Source organism: Cherax quadricarinatus, chromosome 20 (assembly GCF_038502225.1).
Source record: "Cherax quadricarinatus isolate ZL_2023a chromosome 20, ASM3850222v1, whole genome shotgun sequence".
Lineage (NCBI taxonomy): Eukaryota > Metazoa > Arthropoda > Malacostraca > Decapoda > Parastacidae > Cherax > Cherax quadricarinatus.
In genome coordinates this window covers 32,370,049-32,392,548 of record NC_091311.1, presented here as the reverse complement: position 1 = coordinate 32,392,548, position 22,500 = coordinate 32,370,049, and the positions used below count along the sequence as shown (strand labels likewise).

Below are 22,500 nucleotides of genomic sequence, written 5' to 3'. Positions count from 1 at the left end.
AAAATCAAGTCCTTTCTGAAATTGTCTCTTATACGTTTAAAGATATATTTTTTTCATTAATGTTAATGTAAAAGTTTTTAATTTTGCACCAAAAGAATCTTAGAAAACTTACCTAACCTTATTATAACAAGAACAATTTATTTTAGCCTAACCCAACTAAATATATTTTCAATACGTTTACAATAATTTAGTACTAAACAAACACAATTAAATATATTTTTCTCGTTAGGTTCAGAATGATTTTGGCGAAATTATTGCATACACAAATTTTCACTTGTCCTATATGGCAAGATGAGCGTTGCTATTTAAGCCAAGATAGCAAGTTCTGCTTATTCGGCACGACGTATATATATATATATATATATATATATATATATATATATATATATATATATATATATCTAGGTAGTAGGTTGGTAGACAGCAACCACCAAGGGAGGTACTACCGTCCTGCCAAGTGAGTGTAAAACGAAAGCCTGTAATTGTTTTACATGATGGTAGGATTACTGGTGTCCTTTTTTGTCTCATAAACATGCAAGATTTCAGGTACGTCTTGCTACTTCTACTTACACTTAGGTCACACTATACATACATGTACAAGCACATATATACACACCCCTCTGGGTTTTCTTCTATTTTCTTTCTAGTTCTTTTTCTTGTTTATTTCCTCTTATCTCCATGGGAAAGTGGAACAGAATTCTTCCTCCGTAAGCCATGCGTGTTGTAAGAGGCGACTAAAATGCCGGGAGCAAGGAGCTAGTAACCTCTTCTCCTGTATATATTACTAAATGTAAAAGGAGAAACTTTCGTTTTTCCTTTTGGGCCACCCTGCCTCGGTGGGATACGGCCAGTGTGTTGAAAGAAAGAATATATATATATATATATATATATATATATATATATATATATATATATATATATATATATATATATATATATGTAGATAGATAGATAGATGAATAAATGGGATTAAGTCAGGAGTATCTGAGAGAGTTAGAGCTAAGGGGTAACAATAATGTTGAAGGATCAGTTATGGAGAGAGAATAGGGAATATAAATGTATAAATTCAAGGATTATGTGGCTTAAAATAAGAGTCGTAAAGTAAAAGGACACAAATGCAACTAATGTGACATTTATTGTGGCAACGTTTCGCTCTCCAGGAGCTTTATCAAGTCATTACAAACAATACATGGACACAGAGGGTATATAAAGGCTCAGAGTGAGGTGAATACTAGTGAGGTACCATTTCGATGTTCACTAGTGGTAGTAGTAGTAGTAGTAGTGGTAGTGACAAAAGTAATACAATATGGTAGAGCAATTAATTCGTACATGAGTAAAAGGATATAAAAGCTATTACTTGGGTAACATAAAAATAGGTTGGACAAATATAAACTGGATGTTACCCAAGTAATAGCTTTTATATCCTTTTACTCATGTACGAATTTATTGCTCTACCATATTGTATTACTTTTGTCACTACCACTACTACTACTACTACTACTACCACTAGTGAACATCGAAATGGTACCTCACTAGTATTCACCTCACTCTGAGCCTTTATATACCCTCTGTGTCCATGTATTGTTTGTAATGGCTTGATAAAGCTCCTGGAGAGCGAAACGTTGCCACAATAAATGTCACATTAGTTGCACTTGTGTCCTTTTACTTTACATATTGTCGGTAATTCTACCAACTTTATTACAAAATAAGAGTCGGATGTTAACAGTGGGTCATAATAAGTGTGTATGCCCCTGGAGAAGAGAGGAGTGTAGAGGAGAGAGAGAGATTTTTGGGAGATGTTAAGCGAGTGTGTGGGAACCTTTGATCCAATTGAGAGAGTAATTGTGGTAGGGGACCTAAATGCTAAAGAAGGAGAAACATTTAGAGAGGGTGTGGTAGGTAAGTTTGAGGTGCCAGGTGTAAATGATAACGAGTTATACCTGGAGTTTACCTGGAGAGAGTTCCGGGGGTCAACGCCCCCGCGGCCCGGTCTGTGACCAGGGCTCCTGGTGGATCAGAGCCTGATCAACCAGGCTGTTACTGCTGGCTGCAAGCAAACCAACGTACGAGCCACAGCCCGGCTGGTCAGGAACCGACTTTAGGTGCTTGTCCAGTGCCAGCTTGAAGACTGCCAGGGGTCTGTTGGTAATCCCCCTTATGTATGCTGGGAGGCAGTTGAACAGTCTCGGGCCCCTGACACTTATTGTATGGTCTCTTAACGTGCTAGTGACACTCCTGCTTTTCATTGGGGGGATGTTGCATCGTCTGCCAAGTCTTTTGCTTTCGTAGTGAGTGATTTTCGTGTGCAAGTTCGGTACTAGTCCCTCTAGGATTTTCCAGGTGTATATAATCATGTATCTCTCCCGCCTGCGTTCCAGGGAATACAGGTTCAGGAACCTCAAGCGCTCCCAGTAATTGAGGTATTTTATCTCCGTTATGCACGCCTTGAAGGTTCTCTGTACATTTTCTAGGTCAGCAAATTCACCTGCCTTGAAAGGTGCTGTTAGTGTGCAGCAATATTCCAGCCTAGATAGAACAAGTGACCTGAAGAGTGTCATCATGGGCTTGGCCTCCCTAGTTTTGATGGTTCTCATTATCCATCCTGTCATTTTTCTAGCAGATACGATTGATACAATGTTATGGTCCTTGAAGGTGAGGGTAGGTAACACATATTTAAGGAAAAAGAGGGTAAATAGGTATACAAGATATGATGTAGGGCGAAATGGCAGTAGTTTGTCGGACTACGTATTGGTAGATAAAAGACTGTTGAGTAGCCTTCAGGATGTACATGTTTATAGAGCGGCCACAGATAGATCACTTTTTAGCTGTAGCTACAGTGAGAGTAAAAGGTAGATGAGATACAAGGAGAATGGAAACAACAAGAGAGAAGTGAAGATTTATGAACTAAAGGAGGAGGCAGTTAGGGTAAGATATAAACAACTGTTGGAGGACTGATGGACTAGTGTGAGTGTAGGCAATAGGGTAGAAGATGTATGGGGTAAGTTTAAGAATATAGTGTTAGAATGTTCAGCAGAAGTTTGTGCTTACAGGAAAGTGGGTGCGGGAGGGAAGAGTGATTGGTGGAATGATAATGTAAAGAGAGTAGTAAGAGAGAAGAAGTTAGCATATGAGAAGTTTTTACATAGTAGAAGTGATGCAAGGAAGGAGTATATGGAGAGAAAAAGATGTTAAGAGAGTGGTGAAGAAATGTAAAAAGAGAGTAAATGGGAGGGTGGGTGAGATGTTATCAACAAATTTTGTGCGAAGTTACTGAGACACTCTGCAGGCAACTAGCAGAGGGCCCAGAGTTGACTGCGGCTACACTAGTGTACCATGGAGTCAACGAACCAGACAAGCTGTTGTCCGTGATAACGACATATCCTCCTCCTCGCTAGTGTCCACAGTTAGGAGTACATACGGTGGTGTCGCTTATGAGATGCACCAGATGAACTGACCAGAAGAGTGCTTGAGCAGCATACGTCGCATCATTGCATAAACCTTTCTCCTTCGGGAGCCAGAGACGGGTCATCGCAAGATTAAGACCCGTGCCAGGACTACGGTCTTGGCGAACGTTATACATACATTATACAAATTTCCGCAGACGTAAATGCCTTGAATCATCATTAATCGTTGTTTCTAATACAATCAAGCAAAATAAAGGCAGCTTCATCATCTCTGAAGTATTAGCAAAAATCCTCCTCAAAACAATAAACCCTGCCATCACATAGTCTCTGTTACACAAGAACACAACAGAGAAGGAACACTGAAACAGACCTCAGATCCAACCATCAACAGAAATATTTGTCTAACCTATTTTTAAGCTACCCAAGTAATAGTTTTTTGACCTTTTACTCATGTGCAAATTGATTATTCTACCATATTGTATTACTACCTCTATTACAACTTATATTACTACTACTACTACTACTACTACTACTACTAGTAGTAGTAGTAGTAGTAGTAGTAGTATTAGTAGTAGTAGTAGTATTTATTACACTTCACTCTAAGCCTATATATACCCTCTGTGTCCATGTATTGTTTGTAACGGCTTGATAAAGCTCCTGGAAAGCAAAACGTTGCCACAATAAAATGTCACATTAGTTGCACTTGTGTCCTTTTACTTTACATATTTTCGGTAATTCTGCCAACATTAATCCAACTTTATTCATGAAAGCAAAGAGGGTATAGTTATACTAACGCTGTTGTATGGGTGTGAAACATGGGTTGTGAATGTTGCAACAAGGAGAAGGCTGGAGGCAGTGGAGATGTCATGTCTGAGGGCAATGTGTGGCGTGAATATAATACAGAGAATCCGTAGTTTGGAGATTAGGAGGAGGTGTGGGATTACCAAAACTATTAGTTTGGTAACGTTAACGTTGGCACATTAAGAGACAATACAATAAGTGTCAGGGACCCGAGACTGTTCAGCTGCCTCCCAGCATACATAAGGGGGATTACCAATAGACCCCTGGCTGTCTTCAAGCAGGCACTGGACAAGTACCTAAAGTCGGTACCTGACCAGCCGGGCTGTGGCTCGTACGTTGGTTTGCGTGCAGCCAGCAGTAACAGCCTGGTTGATCAGGCTCTGATCCACCAGGAGGCCTGGTCACAGACCGGGCCGCGGAGGCGATGACCCCCGGAACTCTCTCCAGGTAAACTCCAGGTAAACTGGGATCTAATACCAATGACGAGATCTTAGGAAGAAAAAAATCCTACCTAAAGCAGATGGATACCAGGACCAGTTACAGTTATGCCCATAATGCCTTCTATCTCCTCACCAGGTCCCTATCCCTCCCTAAGTTAACTCGCTTTTTACAGTGCTTTCCATTCTTTGTCAGTCACATTGTATGACTTCCTTTTAGAGGCCATGTTACAAGTCCTAAACCTTTTCCTGGATGAATCACAGTGGAAACATGACAAACTTCGTCTGATTAAGTGGACTGCGTTTGTAGTTTCTCAGGTTGCATTACCAACCTGATCCTCCAATGGATGTAACAAACTGGGGAAAGAAATTCTACCAGAATATATATGTATGCAATCTGGCAGGGGTGGATAATGACACCTATATCAGAGAGGCACTAACGTGTGGGATACTCTGTCAGCTTAGACGAAACATGCTAAAACGTTGGCTCACTAACAGTACAGTTGGGACAGCTCCATCATGGAAAAGGCTGCTGTAGCTATGTTGGATGCTAGGTAGTAGATTGGTAGACAGCAGCCGCCAGGGAGGTACTACCGTCCTGCCAATTGAGTGTAAAACGGAAACCTGTAATTGTTTTACATGCTGGTAGGATTGCTGGTGTCTTTTTTCTCTCATAAACATGCAAAATTTCAGGTACGTCTTGCTACTTCTTCTTACACTTAGGGGAATTCACATGAAACGACCGAGAGGTATGTCAGGAGCTCATCACGAGATTTAAAGAAGTATTTACAGTGGAAACCAGTAGGACTCCAGGAAATCAGAACAGGGGGGTACACCAGCAAGTGCTGGATGAGGTACATATAACCAAGGAGGAGGTGAAGAAGCTGGTATGTGAACTTGACACCTCAAAGGCAGTGGGACCAGACAACATCTCTCCGTGGGTCCTTAAAGAGGGAGCAGAGATATTTTGTGTACCATTAACAAAGATCTTCAACACATCATTTGAAACTGGGCAACTCCCCGAGGTATGGAAGATGACAAATGCAGTCCCAATTTTTAAAAAGGGAGACAGACGTGAGGCACTAAACTACAGACCTGTATCACTAACGTGTATAGTATGCAAGGCCATGGAGAAGATCATAAGGAGGAGAGTGGTGGAGCACCTGGAAAGAAACAAGTGTATAATTGACAACAAGCACGGTTTCAGGGAAGGAAAATCCTGTGTCACAAACCTACTAGAGTTTTATGACAAGGTGACAGAAGTGGTGGATCGACTGCATTTTTTTTGGACTGCAAGGCCTTCGACACAGTTCCTCACAAGAGGTTACTGCAAAAGCTAGAGGATCAGGCACACATAACAAGAAAGGCACTGCAATAGATCAGAGAATACCTGACAGGGAGGCAACAACGAGTCATGGTACGTGACGAGGTGTCAGAGTGGGCGCCTGTGACAAGCGGGGTTCCACAGGGATCAGTCCCAGGACCTGTGCTGTTCTTGGTATATGTGAACGACATAACGGAAGGGATAGACTCAGAAGTGTCCTTGTTTGCAGATGATGTGAAGTTAATGAGAAGAATCAGATCGGATGAGGATCAGGCAGGACTACAAAGAGACCTGGACAGGCTACAAGCCTGGTCCAGCAACTGGCTCCTTGAGTTTAACCCTGCCAAAACGCAAAGTCATGAAGATTGGGGAAGGGCAAAGAAGACCGCAGACACAATATAGTTTAGATGGCCAAAGACTGCAAACCTCACTCAAGGAAAAAGATCTGGGGGTGAGTATAACACCGAGCATATCTCCTGAGGCACACATCAATCAGATAACTGCTGCAGCATACGGGCGCCTGGCAAACCTATGGATAGCGTTCCGATACCTCAGTAAGGATTCGTTCAAGACTCTGTATACCATTTACGTCAGGCCCATACTGGAGTATGCAGCACCAAGTTGGAATCCACACCTAGTCAAGCACGTCAAGAAATTAGAGAAAGTGCAAAGGTTTCCAACAAGACTAGTCCCAGAGCTACGGGGATTGTCCTACGAAGAAAGGTTGAGGGAAATCAGCCTGACAGTGGAGGACAGGAGGGTCAGGGGAGACATGATAACGACATATAAAATACTGCGCAGAATAGACAAGGTGGACAAAGACGGGATGCTCCAGAGATGGGACACAGACACAAGAGGTCACAATTGGAAGTTGAAGACTCAGATGAACCAAAGGGATGTTAGGAAGTATTTCTTTAGTCATAGAGTAGTCAGGCCGTGGAATAGCCTAGAAAGTGAAGTAGTGGAGGCGGGAATCATACATAGTTTTAAGGCGAGGCAAGATAAAGCTCATGGGGCAGGGAGAGAGATGACCTAGTAGCAATCAGCGAAGAGGCGGGGCCAGGAGCTGTGACTCGACCCCTGCAACCACAAATAGGTGAGTACATACATGTACAAGTATATATATATATATATATATATATATATATATATATATATATATATATATATATATATATATATATATATATATATATATATATATATATATATATATATATATATAGGTAGTAGGTTGGTAGACAGCAACCACCCAGGGAAGTACTACCGTCCTGCCAGATGGTTTTGCATGATGGTAGGATTGCTGGTTTCTTTTTCTGTCTCATAAACACGCTAGATAACAGGGATATCTTGCTACTCCTACTTACACTTTGGTCACACTTCACAGACACGCACATGCATATATATATACATACATCTAGGTTTTTCTCCTTTTTCTAAATAGCTCTTGTTCTTCTTTATTTCTTCTATTGTCCATGGGGAAGTGGAAAAGAATCTTTCCTCCGTAAGCCATGCGTGTCGTATGAGGCGACTAAAATGCCGGGAGCAATGGGCTAGTAACCCCTTCTACTGTAGACATTTACTAAAAAAGAGAAGAAGAAAAACTTTATAAAACTGGGATGCTTAAATGTGCGTGGATGTAGTGCGGATGACAAGAAACAGATGATTGCTGATGTTATGAATGAAAAGAAGTTGGATGTCCTGGCCCTAAGCGAAACAAAGCTGAAGGGGGTAGGGGAGTTTCAGTGGGAGAAAATAAATGGGATTAAATCTGGAGTATCTGAGAGAGTTAGAGCAAAGGAAGGGGTAGCAGTAATGTTAAATGATCAGTTATGGAAGGAGAAAAGAGAATATGAATGTGTAAATTCAAGAATTATGTGGATTAAAGTAAAGGTTGGATGCGAAAAGTGGGTCATAATAAGCGTGTATGCACCTGGAGAAGAGAGGAATGTAGAGGAGAGAGAGAGATTTTGGGAGATGTTAAGTGAATGTATAGGAGCCTTTGAACCAAGTGAGAGAGTAATTGTGGTAGGGGACCTGAATGCTAAAGTAGGAGAAACTTTTAGAGAGGGTGTGGTAGGTAAGTTTGGGGTGCCAGGTGTAAATGATAATGGGAGCCCTTTGATTGAACTTTGTATAGAAAGGGGTTTAGATATAGGTAATACATATTTTAAGAAAAAGAGGATAAATAAGTATACAAGATATGATGTAGGGCGAAATGACAGTAGTTTGTTGGATTATGTATTGGTAGATAAAAGACTGTTGAGTAGACTTCAGGATGTACATGTTTATAGAGGGGCCACAGATATATCAGATCACTTTCTAGTTGTAGCTACACTGAGAGTAAAAGGTAGATGGGATACAAGGAGAATAGAAGCATCAGGGAAGAGAGAGGTGAAGGTTTATAAACTAAAAGAGGAGGCAGTTAGGGTAAGATATAAACAGCTATTGGAGGATAGATGGGCTAATGAGAGCATAGTCAATGGGGTCGAAGAGGTATGGGGTAGGCTTAAAAATGTAGTGTTAGAGTGTTCAGCAGAAGTTTGTGGTTACAGGAAAGTGGGTGCGGGAGGGAAGAGGAGCGATTGGTGGAATGATGATGTAAAGAGAGTAGTAAGGGAGAAAAAGTTAGCATATGAGAAGTTTTTACAAAGTAGAAGTGATGCAAGGAGGGAAGAGTATATGGAGAAAAAGAGAGAGGTTAAGAGAGTGGTGAAGCAATGTAAAAAGTGAGCAAATGAGAGAGTGGGTGAGATGTTATCAACAAATTTTGTTGAAAATAAGAAAAAGTTTTGGAGTGAGATTAACAAGTTAAGAAAGCCTAGAGAACAAATGGATTTGTCAGTTAAAAATAGGAGAGGAGAGTTATTAAATGGAGAGTTAGAGGTATTGGGAAGATGGAGGGAATATTTTGAGGAATTGTTAAATGTTGATGAAGATAGGGAAGCTGTGATTTCGTGTATAGGACAAGGAGGAATAACATCTTGTAGGAGTAAGGAAGAGCCAGTTGTGAGTGTGGGGGAAGTTCGTGAGGCAGTAGGTAAAATGAAAGGGGGTAAGGCAGCCGGGATTGATGGGATAAAGATAGAAATGTTAAAAGCAGGTGGAGATATAATTTTGGAGTGGTTGGTGCAATTATTTAATAAATGTATGGAAGAGGGTAAGGTACCTAGGGATTGGCAGAGAGCATGCATAGTTCCTTTGTATAAAGGCAAAGGGGATAAAAGAGAGTGCAAAAATTATAGAGGGATAAGTCTGCTGAGTATACCTGGTAAAGTGTATGGTAGAGTTATTATTGAAAGAATTAAAAGTAAGACGGAGAATAGGATAGCAGATGAACAAGGAGGCTTTAGAAAAGGTAGGGGGTGTGTGGACCAGGTGTTTACAGTGAAACATATAAGTGAACAGTATTTAGATAAGGCTAAAGAGGTCTTTGTGGCATTTATGGATTTGGAAAAGGCATATGACAGGGTGGATAGGGGGGCAATGTGGCAGATGTTGCAAGTGTATGGTGTAGGAGGTAGGTTACTGAAAGCAGTAAAGAGTTTTTACGAGGATAGTGAGGCTCAAGTTAGAGTATGCAGGAAAGAGGGAAATTATTTCCCAGTAAAAGTAGGCCTTAGACAAGGATGTGTGATGTCACAGTGGTTGTTTAATATATTTATAGATGGGGTTGTAAGAGAAGTAAATGCGAGGGTCTTGGCAAGAGGCGTGGAGTTAAAAGATAAAGAATCACACACAAAGTGGGAGTTGTCACAGCTGCTCTTTGCTGATGACACTGTGCTCTTGGGAGATTCTGAAGAGAAGTTACAGAGATTGGTGGATGAATTTGGTAGGGTGTGCAAAAGAAGAAAATTAAAGGTGAATACAGGAAAGAGTAAGGTTATGAGGATAACAAAAAGATTAGGTGATGAAAGATTGAATATCAGATTGGAGGGAGAGAGTATGGAGGAGGTGAATGTATTCAGATATTTGGGAGTGGACGTGTCAGTGGATGGGTCTATGAAAGATGAGGTGAATCATAGAATTGATGAGGGGAAAAGAGTGAGTGGTGCACTTAGGAGTCTGTGGAGACAAAGAACTTTGTCCTTGGAGGCAAAGAGGGGAATGTATGAGAGTATAGTTTTACCAACGCTCTTATATGGGTGTGAAGCATGGGTGATGAATGTTGCAGCGAGGAGAAGGCTGGAGGCAGTGGAGATGTCATGTCTGAGGGCAATGTGTGGTGTGAATATAATGCAGAGAATTCGTAGTTTGGAAGTTAGGAGGAGGTGCGGGATTACCAAAACTGTTGTCCAGAGGGCTGAGGAAGGGTTGTTGAGGTGGTTCGGACATGTAGAGAGAATGGAGCGAAACAGAATAACTTCAAGAGTGTATCAGTCTGTAGTGGAAGGAAGGCGGGGTAGGGGTCGGCCTAGGAAAGGTTGGAGAGAGGAGGTAAAGGAGGTTTTGTGTGCGAGGGGCTTGGACTTCCAGCAGGCATGCATGAGCGTGTTTGATAGGAGTGAATGGAGACAAATGGTTTTTAATACTTGACGTGCTGTTGGAGTGTGAGCAAAGTAACATTTATGAAGGGGTTTAGGGAAACCGGCAGGCCGGACTTGAGTCCTGGAGATGGGAAGTACAGTGCCTGCACTCTGAAGGAGGGGTGTTAATGTTGCAGTTTAAAAACTGTAGTGTAAAGCACCCTTCTGGCAAGACAGTGATGGAGTGAATGATGGTGAAAGTTTTTCTTTTTCGAGCCACCCTGCCTTGGTGGGAATCGGCCAGTGTGATAATAAAAAATAATATATATATATATATATATATTATTATTATATATATATATATATATATATATATATATATATATATATATATATATATATATATATATATATATATATATATATATATATGTATATATATATATATATATATATATGTATATATATATATATATATATATATATATATATATATATATATATATATATATATATATATATATATATATATATATATATATATATATATATATACGTATATATATATGTCGTGCCGAATATGTAAAACTGGTCAATTAGCAAGAACTCATTTAAAATTAAGTCCTTTCTAAAATTTTCTCTTATAAGTTTATAGATATATTTTTTTCGTTAATGTTGATGTAAAAATTTATAATTTTGCACCAAAAGGAACTTAGAAAACTTACCTAACCTTATTATAACAAGAACAATTTATTTTAACCTAACCCAACTAAATATATTTTAGATTTGTTTACAATAATTTAATACTAAACAAACACAGTGAAATATATTTTTTTCGTTAGGTTCAGAATGATTTTGGCGAAATTATTACATACACAAATTTTCACTTGTCCTATATGGCAAGATGAGCGTTGCTATTTAAGCCAAGATCGCAAGTTCTGCCTATTCGGCACGACATATATATGTATATATGTATATATATATATATATATATATATATATATATATATATATATATATATATATATATATATATATATATATATATATATATATATGTCGTGCCGAATAGGCAGAACTTACGATCTTGGCTTAAATAGCAACGCTCATCTTGCCATATAGGACAAGTGAAAATTTGTGTATGCAATAATTTCGCCAAAATCATTCTGAACCTAACGAAAAAAATATATTCAACTGTGTTTGTTTAGTATTAAATTATTGTAAACAAATCTAAAATATATTTAGTTGGGTTAGGCTAAAATAAATTGTTCTTCTTATAATAAGGTTAGGTAAGTTTTCTAAGATTCTTCTGGTGCAAAATTAAAAATTTTTACATTAACATTAATGAAAAAAATATATCTTTAAACGCATAAGAGAAAATTTCGGAAAGGACTTAATTTTAAATGAGTTCTTGCTAACTGACCAGTTTTACATATTCGGCACGACATATATATATATATATATATATATATATATATATATATATATATATATATATATATATATATATATATATATATATATATATATATATATATATATATATATATATATATATATATATATAATCCTCCGGGTTTAGCGCTTTTCCCTTGATAATAATAATAATAATTGAACCATCCAACATAGCTTCTTTCTTTCTTTTCTTTCAATAAACCGGCCGTATCCCACCGAGGCAGGGTGGCCTAAAAATAAAAACGAAAGTTTCTCTTTTTAAATTTAGTAATTTATACAGGATCAGGGGTTACTAGCCCCTTGCTTTTGGCATTTTAGTTGCCTCTTACAACACGCATGGCTTACGGAGGAAGAATTCTGTTCCACTTCCCCATGGAGATAACAGGAAATAAACAAGAACAAGAACTAGTAAGAAAATAGAAGAAAACCCAGAGAGATGTGTGTGTGTATATATCTATATATATATATATATATATATATATATATATATATATATATATATATATATATATATATATATATATATATATATACACACACACATCTCTCTGGGTTTTCTTCTATTTTCTTACTAGTTCTTGTTCTTGTTTATTTCCTGTTATCTCCATGGGGAAGTGGAACAGAATTCTTCCTCCGTAAGCCATGTGTGTTGTAAGAGGCCCGGTGGCCTGGTGGCTAAAGCTCCCGCTTCACACACGGAGGGCCCGGGTTCGATTCCCGGCGGGTGGAAACATTCGACACGTTTCCTTACACCTGTTGTCCTGTTCACCTAGCAGCAAATAGGTACCTGAGTGTTAGTCGACTGGTGTGGGTCGCATCCTGGGGGACAAGATTAAGGACCCCAATGGAAATAAGTTAGACAGTCCTCGATGACGCACTGACTTTCTTGGGTTATCCTGGGTGGCTAACCCTCCGGGGTTAAAAATCCGAACAAAATCCTATCCTATCCTATCCTAAAATGCCAAAAGCAAGGGGCTAGTAACCCCTGATCCTGTATAAATTACTAAATTTAAAAAGAGAAACTTTCGTTTTTATTTTTAGGCCACCCTGCCTCGGTGGGATACGGCCGGTTTATTGAAAGAAAAGAAAGAAAGAAGCTATGTTGGATGGTTCAATTATTATTATTATTATCAAGGGAAAAGCGCTAAACCCGGAGGATTATACAGCGCCTGGGGGGGATGTGGAAGGCATTCAGGCTTAATTCGGGGAACTGGAGCACAGATCCAATTCCCAAAATCAAGAGCCCCTCACCAACATCAAGGAACCTTCCTTGAGGGGTGGATGGTTCAAGCTCTGTGAGACTCTCCTAACAGTTCCCATCTCTGCAGCTAGGTATATTCATGATAAACACGAATATACTTAACGTATCTAAAACTTCAATCATGTTTTTAGTTTAAAACAGCGACTTTGCAGAGTATTTTCATTACCTAACATTTCTAAGAATGTGCATTGCAATACTTCACTCCATTCTTTAAGGGAAATGTTTAGGTGATCTATTTATCATTACAAAGAAAACAGTTTATTCTTTAAGGCAACCAAATCCTTCATTAAGATGCATTTTCATCATTTGCATCCTTAACAAAATAATAATTTTCTTCTTTTACAATTACATGATTGTCTTTCTCTAGAAATACTGTTTCAGTTGTACATGAGTTTTTTTCCACTGACAAATACATCATCCTCTTCTTTTATATACACCATTGGTATACTATTCATCATTACCGTTAAACACACTATTCTCTTCCTTTATACTAATACCTTTTTCATCCTTTAAATATGCACTATTACAAAAACATTTTCTCCAGCATTAAATTCATTCTGAAAGTTTCCAGAATTTCCAGTCTTCTTACTCTGACACACATTTCCAATTAACAGATTATCGTCCTTTGTTTTATTATTATTATTATTATTATAAAAAAGAAGCGCTATACCGCAAGGGCTATACAGCGCTGCAGGGCAGGAAAGAAGTGAGGGTATCAGGTGGTAAAAGGGATGAGTAATAGGTTACGGAGAACAGCCGGGCAGTGGATGGTGAAAGGGTAGAGGGCAGCAAGAGATTGAGGGAGAAAGGACTGAGGGGAGTGTGAAAGGTATCATAATCAGAGTTTGTGGAGTAAATCAGTCGTTGTTAAGAAGTCAATAAGAAAGGATTAAAGGAGGGTCCATCATCAAGAAGGGAAGGTAAAGAGAGAGTAGTAGAGCGGAGACGACGTCGGAGGTAAATTCTGCGTGCTCGTTGATGGAGAGGGCAGTCTAAAAGAATGTGGCTAATCGATACTGGAACTTGACACTTCTCACAGAGAGGAACAGGGTGTCTCTCCATGAGATACCCATGAGTAAGACGAGTGTGGCCAATGCGAAGGCGGGAGAGAGTAGTCTCCCAACCTCGGCACTGATGACAAGAAGACGGCCAGTAACCTCTGCTCGATTTAATAGAATGAAGTTTGTTACTGAGTAGAGATGACCAACGTTGTTGCCAACGGGTGTGAAGGTGGGTAGCTATTACAGCAAAATAGTCCAGAAATGGAACACCTCTATATGAAATTGGTAGGTCATGTACTGCTGACTGCGCAGCAGTGTCTACCTGTTCATTGCCCTGTACGTCAACATGACCAGGGACCCAACAAAAAACAATATATTTATGCTTGGTAGAGATACGGTGTAGCCAGAGTTGGATACGGAGAACTAGGGGGTGAGGTGTATCAAATTTCTGTATAGCCTGTAGAGCACTAAGGGAGTCTGAGACAACCACAAATGATGACACAGGCATAGATGCGATACGAATAAGTGCTGCAAGAATGGAATACAATTCAGCAGTAAAAATGCTAGCCAAAGATAGTAAATGCCCCCCACAACGCTGTCCAGAAACACTGCTGCGAATCCGACACCATCAGAAGACTTAGAGCCATCTGTGTACACTGCGATGGCATGAGAATAAGAGTGGAAGTGGTCAAGAAAAAGAGAGCGGGAAGCCACCATAGGCAGTTGGGCTTTCGAGCAAGGGAGTGAGAAAGAACAGACCCGAACAGCTGGAACTTCCCAGGGGGTAGGGAAAAGTGAGATGATACATGAACATATAAAGGTGGTAACTGAAGGGAAGACAAGAGCAAATGAAGGTGAAGAGAGAAGGGACGGAGCAAACAGGGGCAGCGAATAAATAATGTCTACTAATATCTGTGACCATTCTATAAATGGAAGGATTGCGGATATCGTAAGAGCGTACATAGTAGTGAAGGCAGTGGGCATCACGGCGATCAGACAAGGATGGAACATTTGCTTCTGCATAGAGGCTCTCAACAGGGGAAGAGCGAAAAGCACCAAGGCATAAACGTAATCCTTGGTGATGGATGGGGTCAAGGCTAGAGAGAGTAGCAGGAGAGGCCGCTGAATAGATCTGGTCACCATAATCGAGTTTCGATAAAATGAGGGTTGAATGTAGGCGAAGGAGAGTTTGACGATCAGCTCCCCATGAAAGATGAGCAAGGATTTTAAGAAGGTTCAGCCGGCTGTGACAATTTGCGTTCAGAGAGGTAATGTGGGGTTTCCAGGATAACCTATGGTCAAAGAGAAAGCCTAGAAACCTGACTGTATCACGTTCAGGGATACGGGAGCCATAGAGGTACAAAGGAAGAGCGGAGATGACAGAGCGTCTAGTGAAAGTAATTTGGTGAGTTTTGGTACTGAAAAATTTAAACCCATGCGTGGTGGCCCAATTGGAAACACGGTCTACTGCATGCTAGAGAGAAACTGTAATGAGGTGACAGTCAGCGCCTGCACAAGCAATAGCGAAGTCATCTACATACAGTGTTGACCAAATATTGGATGGAAGAACAGAGGCCAAATCATTTATAGCAAGGAGAAAGTGTTGTGCTCAGGACACATCCCTGAGGAGCACCTTCAGCTTGGACAAAGTCCGGGGAGAGCACATTATTGACTCGAACACGGAAATGTCTGTCAGTTAAAAAGTTCTTAAGGAAAAATGGTAGATTGCCTCGGATGCCTAAGGAGTGGGCTTGGGCCAAAATATTATACCTCCAAGTTGTGTCATATACCTTCTCAAGGTCAAAAAATATGGCAATAACTGAGTGGTTATTTGCAAAGGCATTACAAACATACGTATCCAAGCGTAGTAAGGGGTCTATGGTAGAACGGCCCTTACAAAAGCCATATTGAGGAGTGGAGAGACTGTTGTGTGTTTCTAAATACCACATTAAACATCTATTTACCAGACGTTTCATGACTTTGCAAACTGCACTGGTAAGAGCGATGGGACGATAGTAGGAGGCTTCATGTCCCGTAGTACCCGGTTTGCGGAAAGGGAGAACAATGGCAGATTTCCACAGCTGTGGAAGAACTCCTTGTAACCAAATAAGATTGAAAAGGCGTAAGAGGACTGCAAGGGCTGACTGATGTAAATGTTGTAACATACAAATATGAATGTCATCGGGCCCAGCTGTCGATGATCGGCAAGCTGAAAGTGTTGCCTCCAGTTCCTGAAGTGTAAAAGGCACATTATACTGTTTTTCTCTGAGAGAAGAAAAGTCCAAGGGTGCTAACTCTCTGGCAGACTTTGAGGGAAGGAACGAGGGGCATAGATGGAGCCCCAGAGAAATACGGACCAGATGATTGCCAATTTCAATGGCAACATCTAGAGGGTTTGCTATATCAACACCGGCAACCCGCAGAACAGGAGCCGAGTCAGGAGAATATTTACCACTCAGTTTCCGTACTTATTTCCAAACTGCACTCATAGAGGAAACAGAGGTGATGGTGGAGACATAATCTTGCCAGCAAGTGTGTTTAGCATCACAGATGACACGGCAAGTGATCGCACGCTTCTGCTTAAAATCAAGAAGTCTCTTGGTGGTTCTATTGTACCGGTACCTGCCCCACGCAGCACGTTTCAAACAAACTGCACGAGCACAAGCAGGAGTCCACCAAGGCACGCATTTCTGAGAATGCCTGCCCGAGGTTTGGGGTATAGAATGAGAAGCTGCGGTTAAAACTGAGGACGAGAAGAGGTGTAAAAGATCATCAATGGAGGACGAAGAAGGAACCTCACTAAAAAGTTAGTTGTGAGTAAAGGTCCCAATTTGCCTGATCAAATTGCCAGCGTGGGTTACGAAGAGGTAATGAATATGAAGGGGAAGTAAGAATGATTGGAAAATGATCGCTGTCATGTAAATCCGGGAGAACAGACCAGGTGAAGTCTAGTGCGGCGGAGGAAGAGCAGACTGAGAGATCGATGCATGAGAGAGTATGGGTATGAGAATCAAAATGGGTGTGAGTACCTGTATTTAAAACAGTGAGACCCCCCCCCCCAGAGGGAATGATGGGCATTAAAATCGCCAAGTAACAGAAGTGGTGACGGTAATGACGAAACAAGAAAGGCAATATCCGGGATAGATAATCCCCGAGAAGGAGAGATACAAAGAACAGAGTGTATACCACCTATGGAAGTGGATACGGGCTGCTGTGTAATGCAGCGAAGTACGAACAAATAGCTGATGGTACAGAATATCAGTGCGTAGAAGAAGGGCACTTTCATTAAAGGTCCCATCAGGAAAAGGATCCGAAGAATACAATAAATTACAGCCTGAGATGGGATAGATAACAGCAGAGTATAATTTTGGTTCTTGTAAGCAAACACCATCAGGGGAAAACTGGGAGAGCAACATCTGAAGCTCACCCCGATTACCCCTGAGGCCGTGTATATTCCAGTGTAAATAGGCCATGATTGGCAACGATAAAGATACTAGAAATCCGCAGGTAAGGGTACCTACAGACTAGAGGGGTTAGAAAAGTCCACATGCGGTGGCAGTGGAAAATGTTCAAGCAGCGAAGGAACGGTGCGCTGTGAAGAAAGAAGTTGCGCAGATGGAGAAGAGGAAAGAGAAGGAACAGAGCGTGGATCAGTGTCCATTGACGGTTTGGTCTCTGCAATATATTCAGAGATTGCTTCAAGTGTTTTGGAGTTCAGAGACGTCGTATGGGAGACAATATTGGAGATGGAAGGAGGAGGAGTTTGAGTAAAGATTGGAACTGTACCAAGGTAGGGTGGGGGGGGGGCAAAAGGGTGGAGGGAACTGGAGAAGTGTGGGAGGGGACAGAAGAGGCAGAAACCTGGGAGGTGGCAGAAGAGGAAGATACTTGGGAGGGGACAGGGGAGGAAGGCACAGTATGAGGAGGAGGGTGAACTTCCACACTTGTAATAGAGCCAGTGAGAGGGGAAGACCCAGGTACAGAGACCGGGAAGGTAAAATGAAGGGGTGGAAGAAGGGAAGGAGGGGTTAAAGATTTTTTGGACCTCAGAAGTAGAGGGACGATTGGGAGGTGTCATACGAAGTCTTGTCGATACCGGGGTTTGTGAGGGAGAACACAAAGAAGTGAGAACAGACTGAGGTGTTGAAGTAGGGACGTCTGAGCCCAGGACAGCAAAAGAATTAGATACAGGAGTGACTATGGGAGGAGCAACCGCAGAGGAGGCTTCAGAAGATGGGACCCCAGAAGTGGGGGGACGTTTTGAAACACGAGAATAAGAAACACGGGGTAGTCTCCCTTGGAGGCAGAGATGAGAAACTGCCATAGCATAAGGGAGACCTTCTGCCTCTTTGAGGCAACGAATTTCCCGCTCATTTAAGTAGACCTGGCAACAGCGAGAGTACGAAGGGTGAGCCTCAAGACAATTAAGGCAAGAGGGAGGTCAACTGCAAGACGTATTAGAATGGTCATCGGCACCACAGACTGGGCATTCGGCTATAGAACTGCAATACTTTGCTGGGTGGCCAAATCGCCAGCAATTTCTACACTGTTGCGGTGTAGGATCACCTTTCAAACTTGTAACTAATGTCCTGCTACATAAAAAGAGGATGGGAGTTCACGAATGTCAAAAGTTAAACGAGCCACACTGCAAGGGTATCGTCTCCGCCCACGGGCAGGAAGAACCCAAGTGTCTACCTTGAGAATTGGGAGATCTTGGCATTCCAGCTGTTCGAGAATGTCATTGCCACATGTCTGGAAATTCTGTTGGACTATGGTATGGGGCAGAATGGCAGTACCACTACAAGAATTGAGGGAATGATGTTTTTCGATAGCGATAGAAATTGTATCGATATGTGAAAGAAGAGAAAGATCATGAGCTTGAGTAGCATTCTGGACTGTGATGATGCGTGTACCACTCGTAATTGCATGAAAGGAAATATCTCTACCAACATGGCGGAGGAGCGCCTTGCCAATACTATGGTTAGAAAGATAGGCAATAGAGGAAGTCAGTTGTAAAGTAAAGAATTTAGTCCATTGTGCATTCTGAAACCGAGCATGTAAAGGGAGAGTACAACGTGTCGGTCTTTTCTGAGTAGAACGAGAAGGTGGCAAAGAAGTATAATCAGGCAATTGTCATTGGCGTTTAGGAGTGGGACCGGAGTTGGTCTGACATGGGACGGGCAGGCGATTCGAAAATTGCCGCACCATAGAGGGAGAGGCCGGAAGCATAGTCAAAGGAGAGTGGAGGTCAGACAAATTGAAGGAGTCAGTCGAAACCCTGGCACCTGAAGCGGGTGACGAAACAGCACCAGCAAGAGGTACAGGGGCCTTAGGAGTGTCCGAAGAGTGGTCAAAAGACGAGGCGAGGTCAGAACGGGGTGCGGTAACAAGAAGGGGCCCGGGGTCATGGATTGGGAACTCCAAGGTTACGTTACTTCTTTCTTTTTGTTTTTAAGAAAAAAAAAGAGAAGAAAATAAAAATAAAAAAAGAATAAAAACAATGGGAGACCGGGGAGGGATAGTTCCTAGGAGGAATGAAAGGGCCAGAAATCTCCCTCTGCACCCAAGAGGACCTCAGCACCGCAAGTAGCGCAGATGCAGTATGGAACCCATGCCATACCCTACCCTTCATGCCAGTAAACCAGCAATCCGGGATAGCCCTCACATCTGCCGAGCTACCTCGGTGGACAGAAGAGAGGGCGGCTGGATATCTGCCACAAAGCATACCTCCTTCGGCCACCAACCCCTGAATCCAAAAGGAGGCTTCCAGAGATACACCCGTTGCCCAAAAGACACCCAAAGGCGCCCTCCGGGATACCGGAGAGGGATCGGGGCATCCCCAGGCGATCCAGATTCCACAGCAAACTACGCCACCGCCAAGAACCTCAACGGAATGGGATGGACCCCGGTACCCTTTCCCCTACCTAGGAACTAGCGTGCCTGTGGGAAAAATCCCGAAGGCCAAAAAGAGGAAGGACAAAAGGGAGGGGCGGGGAGGAGGAGGAAAGGAAAAAGGGGAGGATGGGATAGGAAAGGGGGGATTGGGGGGTAATTAGGTTCGGTCTGAGGAAGGAGACCAACAGGTCTAATTCCTCAGACCAAGAGCCTCTTCACCATGCCAAGGAGCCCCCCTTGAAGAGGTCCTTTGCTTTAGCTTCCACATTATTATTATTATTATTATTATTATATTATTATTATTATTATAGAGCCATTCATGTTTAATGTTATCCTTCTTGGAAGCACACACAATCTATTTTTAGTGAAAAATTTTCTGAAATACCGAAGCTTTTTTTTTCTAAAGGACTATTATACAGAGTCATTGAGTTTTCTTTGCTGACATATAAACATGAATATACGTAATTGAAATGCACCGTATTAGTGAAGTATTAGCGAGGTATCCCTGCGTACTTCTACTTATTATGTGGCAACAGTCACTGGGCATCAGTATTTTGCACATCACCAAATATCTAGGAAAAATAAATCTTCAAAAAGTAAGAAAATAAGATTTATTTTGGATTATATAGCTTCTCCTCACTTAGCGAGGTACTCGTTTACCGATGACTTGGACTTATGACAGACTCACTGACCAGTATGCACACATAAATAATGTATATTAAGAGCTGATTTCCTTTATTCTTTTTATTACAATATACAGTATACTATTGTATAATAATTTAAAAATATACCATAAATGTTATAAATGGTGCAAAAGTGACAGTAAAACAACATCAAAGATGGCTGACACAAACCCACTACCATTATAGTATGCTTCTCACTGAACAAAGAATTTGTTTACCGACATGGTATTAGGAATGGAACTTCGTCATTAAGTGAGGAGAGGCTGTATTAAAAAATTATATGTTCTGTACTAATTTGTGATAAGTATCTTCTATATAAATAAAAAAAAAAATCAAACATTAAAAACAGTATTGCTCAACCCCTTCAGTGTCTGTGCTGTAGTTCTACGGCTTTGAAACCAAGTGTCCATGCCCTAGTACTATGCCATGAGCTCAGCTTACTCAGGTAAGGTGTGAGATAAATTTGGGCTTTAGATATGAGAGAATGGGTCTATGCAGTAAGTGTAAATCATATAAAAAATCCTGCAGCACACAGTACATGAGAAAAAACTGCAACTGTGTTTTTGGTTTAAAACAGCAACTTTGCAGTGTATTTTCATATGGTTTTTATGGTGATATTCACAGTTCCTAATCTCATTTGATAGAATGGAAGATACATTACAAAAATTCAGCTGATAAAAAAATATTTCATTGCCACTATAACATCACACTTTGTAAACCTGGATTTTTCATGTAACTGGAAATGAAGTAATGAAAACGACTACAATTTTGACTGGTTTGAAGACTGAAAATAGCTTGAAACTGAGTTCAAAGTAGTGGAAATGTTAAATTTTGGCAAATATTCCAGAGTAAACAAATCATGTCACTTGTCCAATACATGTCCAACTGGTTGGTTTAATGTGTGTTCACAAATGCACTGACGTTTATACAATTATTACAGTAATGCATAACGGTATTTCTTCTGTTTCTTTGGGACTGAAAATTGACAATGGAATTCATGAAAATTCTTGGACACTTTTCAGATTGGGGGTCTGGACACTCAAGGAGTTAGGCTCTCATTGTTCTTGCCCTACTGTAAGTTGAGTAAATAATTATCTCCTTTTACTGTACAGTATTTTTAGTATATCACCTAAAGATTTGCTTCCCATCAACACTGAATTCAATTCAATTTTTTTTCACAAGAGCCATTTGCAACTTCATCTTGCAAAAATTATATAAAATAACTTTCATTATCTAACATATCAAAGAATGTGCATTGCAATACTTCACTATTCTTTAAGGGAAATAAAATGTTTAAGTGATCTATTTATCATTATAAAGAAAACAATTTATTCTTTAAGGCAACCAATTCCTTCATTAAGATGCATATTCGTCTTTTGCAAAGAATTCCTCTTTAACAAAATAATCATTTTCTTCTTTTACAATTACATGATTGTCTTTCTCTAGAGATACATTTTCAATTGTACACGAGTTTTTTCCACTTACAAATATGTCATCCTCTTCTTTTATATGCACCTTTGGTATCTGTATACTAGAGTATTCATCATTACTGATACACACACTATTCTCTTCCTTTATACTAATACCTTTTTCTTCCTTTAAAAATGCACTATTATCTACTACAAAAACATATTCTCCAGCATTAAATTCATTCTGAAAGTTTCCAGAATTTCCAGTCTTCTTACTGTGACACACATTTCCAATTAACAGATCATCATCCTTAGCTTTAGCTTCTGCATTATTATTATTATTGTTATAGAGCCATTCATGTTT

General features: G+C 40.5%; 1 protein-coding gene across 1 annotated transcript; it reads right to left on the bottom strand.

The window, feature by feature from the left end:
• Window positions 1-20,640: 20,640 nt before the first annotated feature.
• On the bottom strand, window positions 20,641-22,500 carry LOC138852984 (uncharacterized; the record flags this gene model as incomplete). The annotated part of the gene is given in 1 exon segment (XM_070086913.1): window positions 20,641-22,500. A coding segment is annotated over 1 exon segment (417 nt), but the record flags the coding sequence as incomplete, so codon positions are not given.